This window comes from Microtus pennsylvanicus, chromosome 3 (genome assembly GCF_037038515.1).
Source record: "Microtus pennsylvanicus isolate mMicPen1 chromosome 3, mMicPen1.hap1, whole genome shotgun sequence".
Taxonomy (NCBI): Eukaryota; Metazoa; Chordata; class Mammalia; order Rodentia; family Cricetidae; genus Microtus; species Microtus pennsylvanicus.
In genome coordinates, this window is record NC_134581.1 from 143,350,518 (window position 1) to 143,373,979 (window position 23,462).

General features: G+C 39.9%; 1 protein-coding gene across 1 annotated transcript in view; it reads left to right on the forward strand.

Annotated features, from left to right (window-relative positions):
* Positions 1 to 23,462, forward strand: part of Kif24 (kinesin family member 24) — a 56,424-nt gene that overhangs the window by 17,679 nt on the left and 15,283 nt on the right. Inside the window, exons 2-6 of the mRNA XM_075967482.1 lie at positions 1,507 to 2,145; positions 6,846 to 7,029; positions 13,524 to 13,621; positions 14,673 to 14,888; positions 18,229 to 18,316. Coding sequence (XP_075823597.1) covers positions 1,532 to 2,145; positions 6,846 to 7,029; positions 13,524 to 13,621; positions 14,673 to 14,888; positions 18,229 to 18,316 — 1,200 coding nt within the window. The 5' untranslated portion in view covers positions 1,507 to 1,531. The remainder of the gene's footprint in view (positions 1 to 1,506; positions 2,146 to 6,845; positions 7,030 to 13,523; positions 13,622 to 14,672; positions 14,889 to 18,228; positions 18,317 to 23,462) is intronic.

Genomic DNA, 23,462 nt, shown 5'->3' on the forward strand with positions numbered 1-23,462 from the left:
AGAGGATTAGTGGTTTAGTTTTGTGTTTTTTTAAATATTTTTATAATATTTATTTATTTATTTATTTATTATGTATACAATATTCTGTCTGTGTGTATGTCTGCAGGCCAGAAGAGGGCACCAGACCTCATTACAGATGGTTGTGAGCCACCATGTGGTTTCCAGGAATTGAACTCAGGACCTTTGGAAGAGCAGGCAATGCTCTTAATCACTGAGCCATCTCTCCAGCCCTAGTGGTTTAGTTTTGATACAATGTAAGGTGTTGGGGGGGATTACCACAAATTTGAGGCCAACCTGGACTGCACAGCAAACTCCAAACCAGCCTAGGCTATACAGGCTATACAAACAACAGCAGGTAGAGGCAGGGGGATCTCTGAGTTCAAGGCCAACCTGGTCTATAGTACGAGTTCCAGGATAGCCAAGGCTACACAGAGAAATCCCTCCTCTTCCAAATGAACAAAACAGAGGCTGAGGAGACAATATGTACTATTTTTCCAGAGGACTCATTTTCAAGTTCTAGCACTCCATCTCCAGTGGATCCAACACCGTTTTCTGGCAGTATAATTGTGCGCACGAGCACACACACACACACACACACATTTAAAATATTGGTTAAATATTTTAAAATGCAATTTAAAATTATTTTTTATATTCTTAGGAACTTGACCTTGATTAACAGGGTTAATTGAGAAGTACTTAGAATTCTGACTTATAATAGACAAAGATTTTGTATTAGTACCACATCACCTGTTAGTGTTTAATTAAATTTCTGATTTTAAGTATTTTATTGTATAGTTGTCCAAAGTGACTGTAGTGTTAATTTCCTAGAAAAAATTTATTTGATTAATATTCTGTTCAGTTGACATCTGTGATCACCTTTTAGAATTATCTGAAATACTGAGTGAGTTGATTCTGAATTGGTTGTTTTTACTTCTCTCTAGCTTACCAATACACAGCAGATAAAAGATGCAGTTTTCTCTGAGCTGTGTTAATTATCCTTGTGGTCACTATTTTATTCTGCTTTCTATTCTGAAAGACTTCTTAGCCTTTGTTCATTAATCTTAGGAAACAGTTGTGCAACATGCCTTGACGTTGAGTTGAACATCTAAAATTAGTCCTGCTACAGTCAGTGGTTGAGAACAAGATTTCAGCAGTGTATTGCCTGTTAAGCAGACACTGCAAAGTTAGAAGGAATTCCCAAGCAATAAGTAAGTGCTTTATGTTATATCCATGACCATATATTTACTTAAAAATATAATTAGGAAAATATATATATATAATTAGGAAACATTATTAAACAGATGAACAAATTACAACTGTTACTTCATATGCTGTTATAAAGCAGCTTTGCTTATAGACTCTGCTGTTTAATTAATCATTCCAGAGGAAACATGCCTAGGAGACCTGAGATGAGAAACATTTCCCTGCATATTTATGTTTTCATTTGTAAAGGAATATATTCTGTTTACTCTATCTTAAATGACTTCTTTTTCTCTTTTTCTTCAGAGTTCATATAAATCTAGTCACAAAAATGGCCTCCTGGTTATATGAATGTCTTTGTGAAGCTGAACTTGCACAGTATTATCCTCATTTTACTGCGCTTGGCCTTCAGAAAATAGATGAATTAGCGAAGGTTACAATGAAGGACTACTCCAAATTGGGAGTCCATGACATGAATGACCGCAAACGTCTTTTCCAACTTATCAAAATCATTAAGATTATGCAGGAGGAAGATAAAGCCCTCAGTAGCCCGGAGAATCCTCTTCAAACAAACAACATGTACACCAAGCGTCGGGAGTTCAGATCTGGCCCCCGAAGACAACTGCATTTTGATTCTCCTGCTGATAGCAAAGCCAGGACGGCCAGCAATGAAACATGCAACCTATCAGACTTATCTGTAGAGGAGCAGAAATCCACTTACCTGAAAGTGCTGGCACACGTGCTACCTGATGACTCCCAGGACCAAACAAAAATAAGAACCCCTAATGCCTCGGCTGCTGGTGCTCACATGGGGACAGAAACTGACACTTCACTCTTTTCATCAAGTTACTTTTCTCCAAAACTAGGAAACAGTGATATTCCCGTGATTCAAAGAGTCTCTCATGTTTCGGGGTATAACTATGGAATCCCTCATTCTTGTGTCAGGTAATAATTTATTTTTACATTTTTGGGAGAGGCAAAGACAAATCTCTCCTTCATGACAGAGCAGTACAATTACTCTTTATTCCTAGTAAATGAATGTACCATATGAATGATAGTTAACAAAGTTTGCATTAATAATTGAAGTAAGTGGGTAGAAACAGAATAATGAGGAACTGGAACTTTCCCGAAGCAAAAAACTGATACTGTTCATGTACGTCAAACAAACAGCTGCTACTTACCAGGGTCTGCTGTCCATCCTCTCACAGACTATACACACAGTATATTCGTGAAAGCGAAGTAGTTAACTAGCCTACAATGAAAAATCACACAATTCACAGGGTTTTATTTGTTTGTTTGTCTTTTGAAACAGGATTTCTCTGTGTAACCCTAGCTGTCCTGGAACTCACTCTGTAAACCAGGCTGGCCTTGAACCGACAGAGATCTGCTGGCCTCTGCTTTCTGAGTGCTGGGATTAAAGGCGTGCTCTACCACCATCCAGCAGGATTTTTTTTTTAAGATTACCCAATTCATACCAACCAGATGATTTACAGTTTACTTAAGGCCAAAGAGCAGGTAGTTAAATTAAGTAGTTCTTTGAGCACTTAGGTTATCTGCACAATTGAAATAGGATCCTAATTTTGACTGCATTTTTTTTTTAAATTCAGCCCTGGAGAAACAGGTGATTCTTTTGGTGATTACAAAAAGTAAGACCTTTTGATGGCAATCAGAGGTTGTGAATCAGAATGACAGTAAGCTATTTTCACCTAGTTCTTCAAGATAGAATTTTAAATAAGATCCCTGAAAGGTGAAATACTCAATAATCCCCAATGCTAAGAATGATATACTAGAAAATATATTCTTCTAAAATATATTACTTGTTATGTTATTATAAAAGTAATGTATATGAGTTACAGGAAAATAAATTCTTTCTCTTTCTTTCCTTCCTCCCTCCTTCCCTCCCTCCCTCCCTCCCTCCCTCCCTCCCTCCCTCCCTCCCTCTCTTTCTTTCTTTCTTTCTGAATACAGGGTTTCTCTATGTAGTCCTGGAACTCACTCTGTAGACCAGGCTGGCCTCGAACTCACAGAGATCCTGTCTCTGCCCTGAGTGCTGGGATTAAAGATGTGCACCCCTACTTCCTGTGGGAAGATAAAGTCTTTACATCTGGTCTTATATTTGTTAAAGTGCCAGAGTACTTCATGATCAGTTCTTTCATTCTCCAAAACTAGGAAATTTAGGTTTTTAAATTTTTTATTTTATGTTTACAAATGTTTTGCCGGCATGTATGACTTTACACTACATGTGTGTCTGGTGCCCATGCAGGCCAGAAGAGATTGTCAAATATCCTGGGAGTGGAATTATAGACAGATAACGCTGAATCACATATGGGTGCAATGAATTGAACCTGGGTCCTCTGAAAGAGTAGCCAGTACCCTTAACCACTGTGCATCTCTCCCCCTCCAAGGTGACTTAGTTTTATAGGTGAAAATACCTATAATAATTTGAGATACTTAAGCCAGGTGGTGGTGGTACATGCCTTTAATCCCAGTACTTGGGAGGCAGAGGCAGGCAGATTTTTGTGAGTTCGAGACCAGCCTGGTCTACAAGAGCTAATTCCAGGACAGGCTCCAAAGCTACAGAGAAACCCTGTCTAAAAAAAGAAAACCAAAATATATAAATAAATAGAGATACTTGTTCTAGCAGAGCACAGAGGATTTAGAGCTATTTTTCTTCTTTAATTATAGGTTGTAAATATGAAAGATAAAATAACAAGCTTTTTTTAACTATTTTAGCCTTATTGACCAACACAGAAAAATATAAATTAGAATTACTTATAAAATTACTACTTTCCGCGGGGCATGGTGGCATATGCCATTAATCCCAGCTCTTGGGAGGCAGTGGCAGGAGGATCTCTGAATTCAAGGCCAGCCTGGTCTACAGAGTGAGTTCCAGAACACAGAGAAAGCCTGTCTTGAAAAAAACAAACAAACAGGGGCTGGAGAGATGGCTCAGTGGTTAAGAGCACTGGCTGCTCTTCCAGAGGTCCTGAATTCAATTCCCAGCAACCACCTGGTGGCTCACAACCATCTGTAATGAGGTTTGGTGCCCTCCTCTGGCGTGCCGGCATACATGGAGGCAGAATGTTGTATACATAATAAATAAATAAATCTTTAAAAAAAAACAAACAAAAACTACTTAACACATCATGATTTAGAATGCATATTTTAGTTTAAATATTGCCATTACATTTATTCTGTAAATATTAAGTAATAGCTGTGATCTCTGACTCTAGGGTATGAATATATCTGGAGGCTCTTAGATATTAGAGGGCAAGGTAAGAGATGACAAGCATAGCCATCTGTACCAGGCATCGTGGGGCACACAGCAAGCCCAGCACTCACAAGACAAACACACGGCTGATGAGCTCCAGCCATCCTTGGTCTCATAGAAAGGCCCTATCTCAAAAACAAATGAACCAGAAGATACCCACTAGGAAAGAACACACTTTCATTTTTGTCTTTTGACTTAACCACAAATTACAGACCATGTGACTCCCCTAGAATTCCTGCACAACTCTAAAAATGACTGGCTGGGCGTAGTAGTGTTGTGTAATCCTAGCACTGTGGATGCTCAGACCACACTGCAAGACCCGTCTCAAACCTAACAAAAATGAAAAGGTCTAAACATTTTCCATCCTCTTTGATTAGCTTCCTGTGATTAAGCTACTAATGCTAACATCAAAGAGATTTTGACAAAAAAACCTCTTTAAAATAATGGATTAGAGTAAAACATAAAGTGAAAAAAAATAGATTTTATAAAGGAACAGATAATAATATGAAACCAAAAAGTAGAATAGATTTCAAAATAATAGATTAAAATATTCTCTCTTTTGTTGTGAAAAATTAAGCACATATGCAAAAGAGAGAACAATAAATTCCCCATATACTTATTAAGTCTCATGCCTCAAATGATACATTAGTCTCATATCTTAATTAAAATAATAAAACGTGGGGCTGGAGAGATGGCTCAGAGGTTAAGAGCACTGACTGCTCTTCCAGAGGTCCTGAGTTCAATTCCCAGCAACCACATGGTGGCTCACAGCCATCTATAATGAGATCTGGTGCTCTCTTCTGACATGCAAGCATACATAGAAGGAATGTTGTATACATAATAAATAAATAAATCTTTTAAAAAATAATAATAATAATAAAACGTGCTTTAAGATGTCTTAAAATCAAGCACTATAATTTATTGGAAAATTTCTTTGTCGTAAAACTAATTTAAATCCTGACAAAAAATAATTTTTCAGCCAGTTGGAAGGTTCAGAAAATTAAATTTTTCATTTTATTTATTTATTTTGGTTTTTCAAGATGGGGTTTCTCTGTGTAACAGTCTTGGCTGTCCTTGAACTCACAGAGATCTGCCTGGAAGAGCAGGCAATGTTCTTAGCCTCTGAGCCATCTCTTCAGCCCCTGGATCTTATTTTCTTACAACCTAGTTTTAGAGAAGTTTCTATAAGTGATTGGTTCTTAGATACATTATCACATGAAACTCAGCAAATAAACCTCATTAGTGTTTTTATCCCTGACTCGAGGAATAGTCCTTCAGGTGCTGGGCTAGCTGAAAGAATGCATTGAATAGGAGATTGAGGAAGTAGTGGATATGACCAGTCTTAAAACTGTTCTGAGAAGAAATACATGGTTATATTGCAATGAATGAATTCATATCAGTTGATAAAATGCTTGCCATGCAAGCATAGGTCAAATTCTATCTCCAGCACACATGTTAAAGCCAGTATGGTGGTACATGCTTGTAATCCCAGCACTGAAGTGTAGAGACAGGTGGATCCCTGATGCTTGCCCTACATCAAGTAAAAAATCTGCCTCAGAAAACAAGGTGGACAGTTCCTGAGGCGAAAGGACACATAAGATTGTTCCCTGACCTCTTCACACACAGTATGCGTGCACACATATGTGTGCATGTGTTCCTCATCCCAACACACACACACCAGACAGACAGACAGACAGAGGAATAGGATTCGGAGGAAAAGTACATTGATACCTACCACCTAATTCGAGTAAACCAGTAGAATTTACTTAGTAAACCAGTAGAATTTTTTTTAAAGAGGAATGTAGGGTCTGGGGGTGTCTTTCAGTTGATTGAGTGCTTACTTAGCATGCATGTACAAGTCTTAGAGCTAAAGTTTAGTCAATAGCCTGTTCCTTCCTCCTTTCTTTTTCTTTCCTTCTGTCTTTCTTCCTTCCTTTCTTTTTTTTTTCTTTGTATTGTAAGAGTGAGGTTTGCCAGTAAAAATTTTTCTCTTTGCTGAATTGTTTGAATGAGCTTGGTAGGCCTATTAATCCTAGCACACCTCAGGTGGAGCCAAGAGAAGCAGAAGCTCTAAGCTAGCCTGCACGACAGTAGCAAAGCCCTGTCTCAGAACTTGGGTTTGGTGGTACATGCCTGTAGTCCCAGCACTTGGGGGGCTAGAGTAGAAAGTTAGGGCCAGCCTGGGCTACATAGCAAGTTCTAGACCAGCTTGAGCTACAAAGTGAAACCCTGTCTTAAAAACAAAACCAACAAACCAAGTAAACAAAACCCTAGAATAATTATGTTAAATATACTCAAAATGTGCTAATACTTTGACCATTTAAGTAATTTAATCCTTTTATTAAGAATTAAAGTCTATTTGTAAACATGTTAGACAGATCACTTCAGAGAATCCGTGGACCGAAATGGAGAAAATCAGAGTTTGTGTTCGAAAACGGCCGTTAGGTGTAAGGGAAGTTCGTCGTGGAGAAGTTAATATTATTACTGTAGAAGATAAAGAAACTCTGCTTGTACATGAAAAAAAAGAAGCAGTTGACCTCACACAATATATTCTGCAGGTAGGATCTTTTATTGTGGTTCAAACTAGTATTATCAAGTTTGCCAGTTTTATGTTTAAATGATCGTTCTAAAATCCAGTTTCTGGTTCAGATATTGATTTTTTCATAATGTTTGTTTGTTTATTTATTTTCAGACAGCATCTCACCTCGGCTAGAACTCAAAGAGATCCAGCTGCCTCTGCCTCCCAAATGCTGGGATTAATGGTGTGTGCCACTGTGCTCAGCTCTTGATTGCTTTTCTGAGTTATTGATACTTTGGGCCTTCATTCTTTAAAAATGTAATGAGGTTATGATATACATAGTTGAAAAACCATAATTCCTGTAATATGCAATGAAGCTCTACCATGTATTTACTTAGCATGTTTTTTTAAATTAATTATTATTATTATTTTTGCTTTGTCAAGACAGGACTTCTATAGCTTTGAGCCTGTCCTGGAATACCTGGCTGGTCGTAGACCAGGCTGGCCTTGAACTCATGGAGAGCCACCCGTCTCTGCCTCCGATCTGCTGGGGTTAAAGGCGTGTGCCATCACCACCCAGCTTTTAACTTTCTTAATGAACACTAGCGTTTTGTCTACTTGTGAGGCAAATTTGTCCTTGTGAGGATTTTGGGGTTCCCTGAAAGTGAGATTACAAACAACTGTAAGCTGCCATGTGGGTGCTGGGAATTGAACCCAGGTCCTCTGGAAGAGAAGCCAGTGCTCTTAGCCACTGTGCCATCTCTCCAGCCCATTTATGTGAATTTAATTATATTTTAGTAAAATCAAGGGTACAGACGAGAGAATCAAAAGAGTTTAAGTAAGTAGTTATTGATATCAGTTGCTGAGAGTGATGGTCACAAACTTGGTCCCCTTTTTCCCCTACATCATGCAATATGAACTTTTTGGTTTCTTTTTTTTTTGTTTGTTTTATTTTGTTTTCAAGACAAGGTTTCTCTGTGTAACAACCCCGACTGTCCTGGAGCTTGCTCTGTAGACCAGGCTGGCCTCAAATTCACAGAGACGCACCTGTCTCTGTCTCCTGAGTGCTGGGATAAAGGTGTATGCCAGCACTGCCCAGCTGCTTTTGGTTTCTTTCTTTCTTCCTTCCTTTCTTTTTCTTTTTAACTTTTTTTTCTTGCTTTTGCTGTTTGTCTGTTTTTTAGTTAGGATCTCACTGTGTTCTGTTCTGGAACTTGCCATGTAGCCCAGGGTAGCTTTAACTTACAAAGATCTGCCTACCTCTTCTTCCCCGGTGCTGGGCTTAAAGGCATGTGCCACCACTGCCTGGCTTGTTTGTTTTCTAAACAAAATCTCATTATGCAGTCCTGATTGGCCTAGAATTTGCTAGGCACACCAGTCAAGACTTGGACTTACAGCTATCCTCCTGCCTTGTCTCCTGCATACTGGAATCACAGCATGTGCTTTCCTTGCTCAATGTTCAATGCCAGTTTATCACTCGCTGAGTGTGAGTTTTGTTGAGGACAGGCTATGACTCTGTAGTCCAGGCTAGCCTGAAACTTGCTGTACTAGCCCAATCTGGCCTTGGACTCATGACTTTTCTGATGGAGCATCCTGAGTGCTGTTACAGACAAGTACCATTATGTCCAGCTCTTGAGTATGAGTCTTGTATTTCACTATAGGTAATATATTATTAGGGATATATTTTCAAATTTAACATGTAAGGGTTTTATAAAATACTGTTCAGATACATAAAAAATTTCAAACTATCTATAAAAAGTTTGGTGTTGAAAAGAACTTATCCCAAGCTAGCAAGTACCCTTGCACCAATTCTTATAGAGAAGCAGCGATCTCCACAAATGAAGGAAAGTTATATAATCTGTAGTATATTAAGATATTGGAATCGTAGGGGCTAAGGAATTGGCTCCGTGGTTACAGTGCTGGCTGCACAAGCATAAGTAGCTGAGTTCAGACTCCCAGTACCCACATAATAAGTTGAGCATTGTAGCCCCAGCACTGGAAGACAGAAACAAGAGGTCAGCTTTGTGGCTGGTCTAGTTAATTGATGAGCCTCAGGTTTAGGGAAATAATCTCTTTCAAAACATGAGATTCAGAGTGACAGACTCCCAATATCAACCTCAGGCCTTTCCATATGCACACATAGGTGTATACACCTGTACATACACAGTGGGATTTTGTAACTCAGGGTTTCTATTACTATGAATTGCCTTCTTAAAAGAATCTGCCTCCATAAACATGTATATTGAACACTGGTTCTTCCTCTTGTTCTCTCGCAAAACCCAGTGACTGGTACCAAGAAGAATGTGGTGATTAATGGGATGTGCTCACAGTTCACCTTAGTCTGCTGAGACACTGTTCTATTGCAGTAAATTCTTTAGCACTCAAGTCAAATTGTTGAAACTTAACTCCTTCTTTCAAACTTGCATTGTTCTTCCAAAAATTGAGTTTCACAGTGACATTTCAAGTAATCCAATAGTCTTTCTATGGGCAATAAATTACTAGGCCACTGTACAGCCAACCCAATCATTTTAACAGCTTCATTGATTGTTGATCAATGCACAGTCTATTAGGTTTCAGTGGGAGATACTTACTTTGAAGATAGTCTAAATGACAAATTAGTTGTAAGGCTAGTTAGTTCCACGGCTACTATAGCCAGAGTAATCGCTCTGCCCAATCACCATCTACCCAAGACTTCCTTAATGATGCTTCAGTCACAGTAATTCCCTCCAGGAGGCATCATGTTATCTTTTGTATTTTTCCATTATCCCCAAACACAATAACCTTACTTCTTTGTCATTGCCATTGATCAATATTTATTGAATATCCATAGATCTCATAGCATTTTCTCTGCTGTTGAACTTTGGACCTTTGATCTCATAGGTCAGAGTCCTTACCTGTCAACGCTATGATATAAAAATATTGGAAGGACTTACATCCTCTCTTTTTTCCTTAAAGGAAAGTCTGTATCGAACTTGGTTCTAAATGAAAGTAATCCTAGATTCTTTAGGTTTTATTTTGAAACTTATTCAGGGAGTAAAACAGAAAATTTGTATTCGTAGTTAAATATCCTATCATTTCAAATCAAGTATGTTTGCCACTTACTCATTAAAAATTTTTTTAATATTTATTTATTTATTTATTATGTATACAATATTCTGTCTGTATGTCTGCAGGCCAGAAGAGGACACCAGACCTCATTACACCATGTGGTTGCTGGGAATTGAACTCAGGACCTTTGGAAGAGCAGGCAGTGCTCTTAACCACTGAGCCATCTCTCCAGCCCCTCATTAAAAATTTTATACAAGCACAGAAAACTATTTTCCTTTCCAAGTTTTTTTTTGTTTTTCTTTTTTGTTTTACTTTTACACCCCCACTGCCACTACATACACACCCATCAAATACTGGAAATTCAATTCAGGGCCTCACCTGTGCTAGGAAAATACTTTACCTCTGAGTTGCATCCAAGCTCTGCCCTACTTTCCAATTTTAAAAAATATTTTATATGTTTATTGAGGGAAGGTATCACTGCCTGATCTGCTGCCCAGGCTGTATACTTGTGATCCTCTTGCCTTGGCAACTCAAGTTCTGAGATTACAAGCATGTGCTGTCATGATGTTTACAGGGCCCTAGGGAGTTGGCTGGGTGGAAGAACACTCACTGCTCTTCCAGAGGATTTGAGTTCAGTCCCAGCACCTGTGTCAGGCAGGTCACAGTGGTCTGTAAGTCCAGATCCAGGGGATCTGACACCCTCTTCTGGCTTCCATGAGCACCCCCACACATACAGTAGACACTCATCTACATTAGTAAAATAAATCTCTATGGAGACTCTAGGATTTACCATCTCAGCAAAAGGCCTGTGTTTCTTGTTTCATTTTGGTTTTGGTGTTTGTTAAGACAGGTCTCACTATACAGCCCTGGATGTCCTGGAACTCGCTCTATAGATCAGGCTGACCTGGAACTGACAAGATCTACCTGCCTCTGCCTCCCAAGTGCTGGGACTAAATGTGTGTGCCACCAAGGCTGGCCAGGAGCTCATTGGCCAGCCAGTCTAGAAATGGCAAGCTTTTAGTTCAGTGTGAAATTGTCACAAGGCAGAAGAGTAATATGTGAAGACACCTGAAGTCCTCTTCCTCTGGTCTCTGTATGCACACTTACATGTATGTATACAACTCCCACCCACCCCCAACACATACACACACACACACACGGCTTATGCCGGTCTTGAGCTGGTTGTGTGTACCTGAGGTGACCTTGAACTCTTGATTTTTGTGGTTCCGAGTCCTAAATGCTGGGATTATAAGCATCTGCAGCTGCCCCTGCTTTTACTCCATGGGAGGGAATGTCCCTAGGGTTTTCCACGTGTTAGGCTAGCATTCTACTACCAGCTGAACTTCATCCCCAGCCCAGCCCAGATCTTTCTTCCATTCTGTAGATGGATTCTCTCACTTTCTAATGTTTGATGACCTTGTAAATGGCTCTGTGATCTAGCTTCTTCTCTAGTGATCTCACTTCATTCTAATGGAATGTAATGGTACATAAAAGATAGTTGAACCTGGGGTAGAGTGAGCTCATTAAATTTGCCAGTTTTCTGGTCTATCTATACAATTATCTCTAGTAAATAATTAGAGCAGGTTGAAGATGTAGCAGAAGATAGGCCCTTAATCTCACTCATCGTGTATGTACTGTCGTTCTGCTATAGTCCGTGTGAAATTACTAAGATTTCTTACTAAGTTATTCAAAAACTATAGTTATTGAATTATTGCTTTCCAGACCCACTGTAATGAAGTCTCTTCTTTTTCTAGATCAGTCTGATTTTTTAATTTATAGCCCTTTCTGTCATATCCGGTTTTTTGCCAGTTTTTTCATTTCCCCATTATTTTCACCTAATTTGAACCTTCTTACTTCACCAGCGAATGGCTGGAGTCTAGTCACAATCTAGTCACATTGTAAACTCAGGTTAGTCTTCCAGGGAAGTAGCTCAGATTATCCTTCTCTTTTGCAGAATTCTTTAATTTATCCTCATTGTTTCTGCTAATTCCTTTAAGGCTGAAGTCTCAAGACCCCTACCACATAGTCTAAGTCACTCTTCTGCTTACCAGGGTCCTGAGTTTGGTCATATTGAAATTCCCTGTTCCTAAACATAACTAAGCAGCTCATTGTTTATGCTTTCTTTCTTGGACCTTTTGCTGATGCTTCTCTGACACTCTCTTCCTTCCTCCTCCCATCTCCATCTCTCGTACCACCCCAACCAGTCTCAGTAGTCCTTTTCATAATAGCTTTCCCAGTGAGAGAAATGTTTCCCATTGAATTATACCCGCCCTCCTCTAGTGGGCAAGATTTTAATAGAAGGAACTTGAAGAAAGGCATATATAGAAATTCTGCTTTATGTTCAGTTTTTCTATAGCTGCTCAAAAGTTGTTATTAAAATGAAAATAGGGCTTGAAATACAGCTTTGTTGGTAGAGTTGGTAGAGCTTGCTTGGCATGCATGAAATCTTGGGTTTAATCCACAGCACCACATAAATCAGGCAAGGTAGTACAGTCATGTAATTCTAGCACTTGGAAGACAGAGACAGGAGAATAAGAAGTTCAAGGTCATCCTTGGCTTATAGCTTCAAAGTCAGTTGGGACATATAAAACCCTGTCTCAAATAATAATAAAAATAATCAAACAGATCCATTGAAACAAAAATTGTGACTTTCCCTATAGCTAAATACTTAATAATCCAACTCAAGAGCATCAGGAGACACTGAAGATGGGGCAAATACAGTAACTATCAGGATGCATGTTCATTTTTCTCACCCAAACCATCTCTTAAAGTTTTGCTATCAGATAGGTCATCTGTGTATTTGTATAGATCTGCACCTTCAGGAGTGGGGTGGAATAATGTCTTTATCTTTGGGCTCCTGCACACTCCTGCTACAGTATCCATCCATCAGCTAACAGTGAATGTTTGTGAACTACATATTAAGCTTTGTAACCTACAGAAGAAAATTATCTCTAGAATTCACACAAATTTTCATATATATTGATGTTGCCTAGTCTGTTAGATAATCCTTATAGAATTCATTTCCTCTCCTAGACCCAAGAGGATTGACTCACTCTTACGTTTATCAGTTTACATTCCTTAAGAGAGAACAAAAGCTGTTTAGTTATTACACTGTAAGAACGTATAAGGACAGGTGGAAAGCAAAGGCATTGTCATTTAACAGTTACTGGTTATTCATTTCTCTGCACTTGTCAGTTACTATTGCTTAGAAATATGTTTAGCTTTGGGGGCTGGAGAGATGGCTCAGTGGTTAAGAGCACTGGCTGCTCTTCTAGAGGTCCTGAGTTCAATTCCCAGCAACCATATGGTGGCTCACAGCCATCTGTAATGAGATCTGGTGCCCTCTTCTGTCCTGTAGGCATAATTGTATACATAATAAATACATAAACTTTTTTAAAAAAAGAAATATGTTTAGCTTTTTCCCATGTGTTCATAGAATGGTGGTGAAATGCAAATGTATTTCTATAAAACTCATTTATTTTTCAGCATGTTTTTTATTTTGATGAAGTCTTTGGTGAGGCATGCACCAATCGAGATGTGTACCTGAAGACTGCTCACCCGCTCATTCAGCATGTGTTCAGTGGGTGAGACAGATTTATTCCTTCTCTTACTTTTAGTTTTCTGTTTCATAAGCTGTGTTCCTTTACTAATACATGGATGCTTTTCTAGTTCTTTTGAATTAAATATGAATTTATGTTGTAACGTAGATTTACCAAACATTGAGAAATTTGCAACAAAATTTCCTTTACACTGGAGATACTGTTTCTCAGTTTCCTAGGAAAGTAGAAGCTCTCAGTAGTTTAATTTTGTCAGTATTTTCAGAATAAATATGTAAGTGGTTGTAATTAGCTTGAACTTTGGAATCTCTTAGCTAAGGTGGAAAAAAACAGGTTCAAGGTCAGCCTGGTCTATGGGGTGAACTCCAAGAGCTCTAGGCCAGCCTGGATTACGGTAATAAATGTCACAAAACAACAAAAGAAAAGCACAAAATACAAAAGGAAAGAAAAGAAGAGTCTTTAGGATACATCTAAGCATCTTATGTAGAATAGAAAGTTGGTGTTTGTTGCTGTGTGTGTGTGTGTGTGTGTGTGTGTGTGTGTGTATGCGTGTGCGTGTGTCATGCTGGGAATCAAACTCATGGCTTCCTATGTGCAAGGCAAGCATTCTACCAACTTAGCTGTATCTCTAGCTCAAGTGATGTTCAAAGTCCTTATTACCTTATATTCAATAATTATCTTATATAGTATTATCAGTTCTGTAAAATAATTCCTTTAAGAAAACATACCTCGGTTTGAGGATGTTTTTACTTTTTGTGTTTTCATAATATAAGACTTCTTAGGGCCGGGCGATGGTGGCGCACGCCTTTAATCCCAGCACTCGGGAGGCAGAGGCAGGTGGATCTCTGTGAGTTCGAGACCAGCCTGGTCTACAAGAGCTAGTTCTAGGACAGGCTCCAAAGCCACAGAGAAACCCTGTCTCGAAAAACCAAAAAAAAATATATATATATATAAGACTTCTTAATTATATGCTAGATTTCTTCAAGGATTCTATTTCTTCCTGACATCATTAAATGTCTCTATGTAAATTATCACTTCTTTAAATATTTATAAGTAATTCTAATTATTCTTTTCCCAGAGGCAATGCCACTTGCTTTGCATATGGACAAACAGGTGCTGGGAAAACCTATACCATGATAGGAACTCATCAAAACCCAGGATTATATGCTCTGGCCGCCAAAGATATCTTCAGGCAGCTGAAAGTATCCCAGCCAAAAAGGAACCTCTTTGTGTGGATCAGCTTCTATGAGATCTACTGTGGACAACTGTATGACCTCCTAAATAGAAGAAAACGGTACTAGATACGAGTCAGAAGCTGTTGGTCTCTACATCATTCTGTTTGAGCCAGAGCTCCACGGAATCACTCTGGTCACGTGACTTTAATGACCAGCATTTTTGTGAAATGACAGTCTCTTGCATAGGATGTTCTTTCTTCCCCTTTCTTCTGTTTTCTGTTTTGAGGCTGTCTGGCTGTGTAGTCCTATCTGCTATAAAACTTTCTGTTTTGCCTGGGCAGCTTTGGACTTGTGATCATCCTGACTCTCCTTCCCAAGTGATAAAATTAAAGACTTTTGCCGCAGTGCTTAGCTCGATACATATTTTTTAAACTGTTAATTCAGCTAGAGAAAAATGTAAATTAGCCATCAGTTAATATGTTTTTGGTGCTGGGGGTTGAACCTGGTACCTGACACGTCTGTAGTCATTCTGCCCCTGGGCTACAGCTTCAGCTTCCATTAATGTTTCTAAAAGAATAATATCTTAGTACACATCAAGACTCCTCCCCTTTTTCCTGTGAAAAAGGTGATAATTTCAGAATGTCAGGAAACCAACATTTATTTAAATATTTCCCTTTAAATGCTAGAGTTAATTTAATACAGTTTTCTGAAATTGTCAAAAAATGCCTTTTTTCTTCACATTCAACTTTTTTTTAGCTTTATTTTTATTTTATTTATGTGGGTATTTAGCCTACCTATATGCCTTTGTACTACATACATGTTTGGTGCCTATGGAGGCTGGAAGAGGGCATCAGAATTCCTGAAACTGCAGTTACAGACAGTTAGTTTCCATGTGAGTACTGGAAACCAGCCTGAGTCCTCCGGAAGAGTAGCCAGTGCTCTTAAATTATGTTTTAATTTCTTTATTTTGTGGGCATATGTATATGTATGTAAGTGTGCATGTGACATGATGGGGATGTGGAGGTCAAAGAATAACTTCAGGAGTCATTTCTCTTCTGTCTCTATTTTTGTGTGGGTCTAAGGCAGTGCCTCTCAACCTTCCTGATGTGGCAATCCTTTAATATGAGGTGACCCCCAACCATAACATTATTTTTGTTGCTACTTCATAACTGTAATTTTGCTATTGTTATGAACTGTAATGAAAAGATCTGTTTTCCGATGGTCTTAGGTGAACCCTGTGAAAGAGTGATTCAGCACTCCCCCTAAAGGGTCTCTGGTCTAAGGGATGGAACTCAGATTGTCAGGTTTGGTGGTGGAGCTGGCCCACTGTCCTACCTTCAGCTATTTGTGGTTTTTTTGGTTTTTGAGACAGGGTTTCTCTGTGTAACAGCTCTAGCTGTCCTGGAAGTCAATTCATAGACCAGGCTTGCAGAGATCCTCCTGCCTCTGCCTCCCAATGCTGGGATTAAAGGCATGCGCCATCACCGCCTGGCTACCTTCAACTTTTATTTGTTATCAGCCTTCAGCTTATTGCTTTTATAAAAGTAATCTAGAAGTGTATCAGTATGCCTATTACATGCGTTTCTAGAATAAAGTTTTGTTAGGGTGGGAACATGTGACTTAAACTGAACAGTAAGCAACAGAGTTGTGAAGCTGGAGCATAGGAAGGTGAGAGGGAGGTCAGGAGGTAAAGGATTGTCACCAGAGTGAACTACACCCGATACTCGAGTGGAAAGTTAAGTGTGGCGGAAGGCTAGGAGTTCTGGACCAGCACCACAGCAAAGGTGTACAAGCTTGTGGAGTCCAGTGTGACATTCAAGTTCGTGTGCTGTAGGCAAGCAGTGGAGTGGGGTGTCAGACAGTTCCTGTGCAGTTAGGAGACTGTGGGTTTTACTGATAGGAAAGGCTCCAGCAGGGAGGACACTAGGGTATTGAGTGGCATGACTGAAGAAGCCAGCAGGTGCACTGTTACCATCCCAACAAGTAGGTATGCCCGTGTGTCACAGTTGAGAGAAAATACAGTGTTCGGGGTCCATCTCTGAAACACCGCTGTCAAACTGAGGCAGTGCTACTCAGTGAATTTTTTGGGTGAGAGTTACTGTCCTCAGTCCCCATCTTTGTAATGGTGTTTAAACCTCCATTTAGCTCAATTAAGGCTTTTCTTTCAACCCCAAGAACCCTCCTTAAAAGCCCTTTCCAAGCTGAGGCTATAGCTGGGTGGTAGAACACTTAACCTGACATGTGTAAGGCCCTGAATTCAATCCTCAGTATAAAAAGAAAGAAAAAATTTACCCAGGCAAGGTAGCACAGACCTGTAATGCCAGCGCTCAGCAGACAAGATAAGAGGATCACAGTTTCAAAGCCAGCCTGAACTACACAGTGAGACTTTGCCTCATCTCCTGGTCCCCCAAAGCTCTGTCATAATGCCTACTTCTTTTAAGTAAAAGTCACTGTTGTGCATATAATCGTGTGCGTGTGTGTTTGTGTGTGTGTTCTTATGAAGAGAAAGAATATCCAGCTTTGTCAGAATGTAATTCTTTAATGAATTATCTAAATGACCACCCTATACATTCTATCCTTTCACAAGTTGGAGGCCAGCTTGAATTTCATAGTGAGGCCCTGTCTCAAACAAAACAAAAATATGCATCAGGACTCCTTCTGTTACAAATTTTTTAAAAACCCCACCCTAGGGGGCTGGAGAGATGGCTCAGCGGTTAAGAGCATTGCCTGCTCTTCCAGAGGTCCTGAGTTCAATTCCCAGCAACCACATGGTGGCTCACAACCATCTGTAATGAGGTCTGGTGCCCTCTTCTGGCCTTCAGGCATACACACATTGTATACATAATAAATAAATAAATATTTAAAAAAAATATTTAAAAAAACCCCACCCTACTGTATTTAGGGAAATCATTGGCTCAGATAAGTTGGAAGGCTAGGAAGGCTTCAGGAATATTCTGCTCCATTGCTCAGGGATAATGACATGGTTGCTTTGCATCTTTCTGCCCTACCTCCCCTCCATTTGTTACCTTCATTGTGGAGCTAGTTCTTTGTCGATACAGAATGGCTGCTGCTGCTCCCGGGACCACATGTTTTCTCTCCACAAGAGAGAAAAGGAAAGCAGCTAACAGTTAGAGGCTAGAGCTGTAGTTGATTAGACAGCAAAGATCCTGAATCCTCCTTTGCACTGGTTACTAGCCAGGACTGTGTTGTTCTTGGTTTGGAATATGTATGGATTTTATGCTCATTCTTTTGATTTTAATCAAAGATACTGATTTGTTTACAACAAGGAAGGAGCACCACGGTAGTCTGAAGCTGACGTTAGGAAGGTAGGGCTGGGGAGGGGAAGCAGATACATCCCATCCTAATGACAAAACCACTATGTAAAGACTCCTAGAATGTTTTGGGAAAGCAAGATACAACCCAGTATCTGTCATACCAACCACAGCTTTTCATCTGCAGGCTCTTCGCAAGAGAAGATAGCAAGCATGTGGTGCAGATAGCTGGCCTTCGAGAGCTGCAAGTGGACAGTGTGGAGCTCCTCCTACAGGTAATTCATCCTTCTCCTTACACCCACAGCAGCCTCAACCCAGGGTAAACACTTCAGTTTGCTTCCTAGCAAGTATGATGGCTCAGATAAATGCTGAGGACAGTGATGCCACACACCTTTGTAAAATGTGAGCCACCTTTTGAAGACAGCTTGTTTCTCCATAGTGCCCTTGAGTGTAGGAGGCAGGGCATGTTGCAGAAATGAATGCGTGGCAGAGATGCTCTTGGACCATTCTCAAAGACTGTGATTATATTTTATGTTTCAGTGGGCTTAGGAGAAAGCTGCTAGAGGCAAGTGTTCTTATTTTGGATAAAATTTTATTTTATTTTTATTTATTTATTTATTTATTGGTTTTTCGAGACAGGGTTTCTCTGTGGCTTTGGAGCCTGTCCTGGAACTAGCTCTGTAGACCAGGCTGGTCTCGAACTCACAGAGATCCGCCTGCCTCCGCCTCCCGAGTGCTGGGATTAAAGGTGTGCGCCACCATCGCCCGGCTCTGAATAAAATTTTAATAAGGAATACTTTCACATGCTCTCAAAATCCAAAGAATTGGAAAATACCTTTTTCATTCCCTTTTCCCAAACCAACTAATTTTATTAGTTTTTGTGTATCCTTCCAAATGAATTTTGAAAGTCTGCTTCTTTATTAAAAGTTGTCCATTTGCTATAATAAACATAATATTTTTCTTAAGATTTATTTATTATATATACAGTGTTTTGCCTGAATGGTCACCTTCACGCCAGAAGAGGGCACCAGATCTCATTACAGGTGGTTTTGAGCCACCATGTGGTTGCTGGGAATTAAACTCAGGACCTCTGGAAAAGCAGCCAGTGCTCTTAACCACTGAGCCATCTCTCCAGCCTAAACATAATATTTGTTCACTGTTAAATCTAAACATTGCAGAAATATATAAAATGGTAGAAAGTAAGAGCCCTTTTACTATCCTTAGCACATACACTGTCTCTGTGATATACAATATTAATCGATTATTGTTTTTTCTTGTTCAGATTTATTGATTTCTGTACAAATATATTTCTTTTGTTTGTCTGTTTCAAGACAGGGTTTCTCTCTGAACCTTTGGCTGTCCCAGAACTCACTCAGTAGACCAAGCTGACCTCAAACTCACAGAGATCCACCTGCCTCTGCCTCTGAAGTGCTAGGATTACAGGCGTGCGCCACCACCACCCAGCGGCATTGTCTTATCCTAAAGTATTGTTCCTCAAAAAAGCATGAAGGTTTTTGTTTGTTAACTTGGTTTTTGTTTGTTGGCTTATTATTGTTTTATTGCCATTGATCCCCCTAGTCTATAAAACTACAATCAGAAAGATATTAGAGATCCAGGTGGAAAGTTAACATAAATTATGGATACCTGACACAGTTACTCTCATAAACATTTATTAACTTGAAACCACAGCACTTGCCTACTTGAATGTTACACCTATACTCTCTCAGATGTCGGTGTTCATACCCAACTCAGGTATCACCCATGTGTTTGTTAAAGTGTCATCTTTAAGTGGTACCCTCAAATAACCCTCACACTCACTCCAGCACGGCTACCTGATACTGCCTGCACAACTGGCAGCTTCGTTTTTCAAACAGGATTCTCCTTTCTTTCAGAAATTTGTCCTTCCAGGTCTTTCTGGCTAGCTGACCTCAGCAGTGCAGACACCAGGACCACTCTGCCCTTATGAAGAACTAACTGCCTTGACATATTGCCCATATTTGGACTCAAGATTTTTTTATTATTATTCTTTAAAAGACTGTTTAGGGAAGCTGGAGAGGTGATTTACAGGTTAAGACTGCTCTTCCAGCAGTGGTGGCACACGCCTCTAATCCCAGCATTCAGGTGACAGAGGCAGGCCGATCTCTGTGAGTTCAAGGCCAGCATGGTCTACGGAGCTAGTGCCAGGACAGGCTCCAAAACTACAGAGAAACCCTGTCTTGAAAAAGGAGAAAAAAAACTTAAGAAAAAAGACTTTACTTTATGTTTTACCTGCATGTGTATGCAATGGGGACTGAGACTTTAATTTACTTTATGTTTTACCTGCATGTGTATGCAATGGAGACTGAGACCGGGTGCTGTGCGAGAGGAGTGCGTGCTTTCATCTGCCAGTCAGCCAGTCAGAGATCCCTGACTTACATCATTCTGATAGCTTTTTATATTTTTTAAGATTTATTTTTGTGGATGGAGAGATGACTTAGTGGTTAAGAGCACTGATTGCTCTTTCAGAGGACCTGGGTTCAATTCCCAGCACCCAGATGGCAGCTCACACCTGTCTATAACTCCAGTTCCAGAGGTTCTGACACCTCACACAGACATACATGCAGGCAAAACACCAATGCACACAAAATAAAAATAAAATTTTTTTAAAAATAATTTTTATTTATGTTTGTGTTTGTGTGAATGTATGCCATGTGAGTGCAGATGGAAGAGGCCAGAAAGCATCAGTACCCTGGAAATACAGTTATGGAGAATGGGAGCTCCCCGCCCCTCTCTGGATAGAAGCTGGGAACCAAACTCGATTCTCTTCAAGAGCAGCAAACATTCTTAGCCACTGAGCCATCTCTATAGCCCAATAGCTACTTATATAATCACAGGTTTTTATTCTCAAGAGTTGTGATACCTGCTCATGTTGTTTTTTTTTTTTGGTTTGTTTTTTTTTTGGTTTTTCGAGACAGGGTTTCTCTGTGGCTTTGGAGCCTGTCCTGGAACTAGCTCTGTAGACCAGGCTGGTCTCGAACTCATTGAGATCCACCTGCCTCTGCCTCCCGAGTGCTGGGATTAAAGGCGTGCGCCACCATCGCCCGGCCCCTGCTCATGTTTTTATCATTGCCTTGTCTGTAAAAAAATCCCTACAAGAAGATGCATCCTTAGGTGACTCTCACTTGGGTGTGGACGGTAGAGACTGAACAGTATCACTGCTTCTCAGACAAGGATGGCATGCACATCAGGTGTTTGCTGTGCTTTGACCTTTGTGTAGGAAGGCTTGGTGGTTAAAGTCTTTTTTTTTAAATATTTATTTATTTATTATGTATACAATATTCTATCTGTGTGTATGTCTGCAGGCCAGAAGAGGGCACCAGACCTCATTCCAGATGGTTGTGAGCCACCATGTGGTTGCCGGGAATTGAACTCAGGACCTTTGGAAGAGGAGGCAATGCTCTTAACCACTGAGCCATTTCTCCAGCCCCAGTAGTTAAAGTCTTGTGGCCAGACAAAGTGGGGCACTGTGGCTCTTCTTCCCATTCCCACTCCCCCTTCTTTTCTTTTTTGATGTGGACTGAGGAGCCTATGGCATCTGTAACAATTTATAAAGCTATATTTCCCATGAAATTCTGAAGGCAACCATTAGTTTTGGAAATTTATATATATAGATGTTAGTTCTTTCTGTCTTTGTAAAGTTACTACGTGAGCTTACCATATCCTGGTCATGGTCTTGTGTGCTCTACCACCGCCCAGCGCTTGGTGCTTTTTAATGGCACTACTCTGTTTAATAACCCATCCTCCTTGTTCACAGTTTTCAGCTCACTCCTTTTCTAGTCAGATTATATGTTTTTAAAATCCCCTGCTCTTTGATTCTGATCGTTACTATAAATCTAGCTGAAAACAGTGGTAACTTCTACAGCTTGGACACTATGCTTTCTTGAACCTTCAAGTCAAATTAGTCAATCACCTTTAAATTCAGCTTCTGCAAAGTTTCTGGACATGAACAAAATATAGACAAATTCTTTGCCAAAATAAATGACTTCTAGTCTTCTTCCAGTGGTGTGCTTGTGAGACGACAGTCTTTACTGCCTGCATTCCTGTCAGTGTTCCGCTCCTCTGAATTCCCACCACAGTCATGCTGTAAAGACTCCACTTACAGCATTCTAGGGCTTCAGTCTAAATCGTCTCCACAGACTCCTTTTTTTTCTTTTCATTTTTCTTTCTTTTTTTTTTTAAGGTAGAGCCTCATTATGTAGACCAGGCTGGCCTTGAACTCTCAGAAGTCTGCCTGCCTCTGCCTCCCGAGTGCTGAGATTAAGAGTGAGAAATTCTTTTTGTTTTTTGAAACAGGACCTTAAGTGTATCAGATTGGTTTCTGCCAAGCTTAGGATGGCCTTAGACTTCCTGATCCTCTTACCTTTGCCTTCTAAGGGCTAGGACTGTGAGGTGTGCAGTGTTGGATTCAAAACCAAGGCTTAGCACAAGCACTCTACCAACCTTACCAGCTTAACTGTATTCCCAACCCAGAAATTATTTTTAATTAGTTTTTTTTTAAAAAGGTGCACACACCTTTAATCCCAGCACTCGGGAGGCAGAGGCAGGCAGATCTTTGTAAGTTCAAGGCCAGCTTGGTATACAAGAGCTAGTTCCAGGACAGGCTCAAAAGAAAAAGAAAGAAAGAAAATTAAAGCCCCTGCCCCTACTTGATATTTTGAAGCTTGTTGAGTTTGATTCTGTCAATATTTGGACTCTTAATGTAGAAAACCTGACTATGTTCAACATGATATAAATTAAAATTCTGAGAGACTGGGGAAGGAAATGAGCTAGGACTTTCTTACTCTTAATTCACTGTGAAATAAACAAGTTTATCTGAAGTGCTCACAGTGTGGGGACTGGTAGAAACCACACAGACGTTGGAGTCAGATATTCCGAATGTGGGCTTTGGCTCCACCACATGACAGTTATTTGACTATAAGAAGCCACCTTTGAATTTGTTTCTCAACAGTAAATTTGGCATAGTAATTATTCTTAAGTCACATTAAACTATTATGAGGACTCTTTCAAATAATGATTAATATTTTTTTATTCTTTGTAATCAGTACTTCTCTCTCTGTCCAAAATCATGGTGACAGAGCTTGTGCCTCAGTACTTGGGAGGCAGAGTAAGGAATATGCCTAGTTGGAAGCCATCAGCTACATTGTGAGACCCTGTCTGAATTTTTTTTAAATCAGGGTAACATGTTCATATATATGATTATATTTTCATTGCTTGGAGGCTGGAAGCCTGAGACTTCTCCCTTCCTCCACTCCTTTGTGACCAAAAGATCCCAGTTAGTCTTGACTTCCAGGCAGAGGTCAGAGGGTGCTGGTGTCAAGGGGAGTTACAGACACATGAAATAACTCATTTCCCTGTTCCTGAACATCAGGTTTGGCTTCCTCC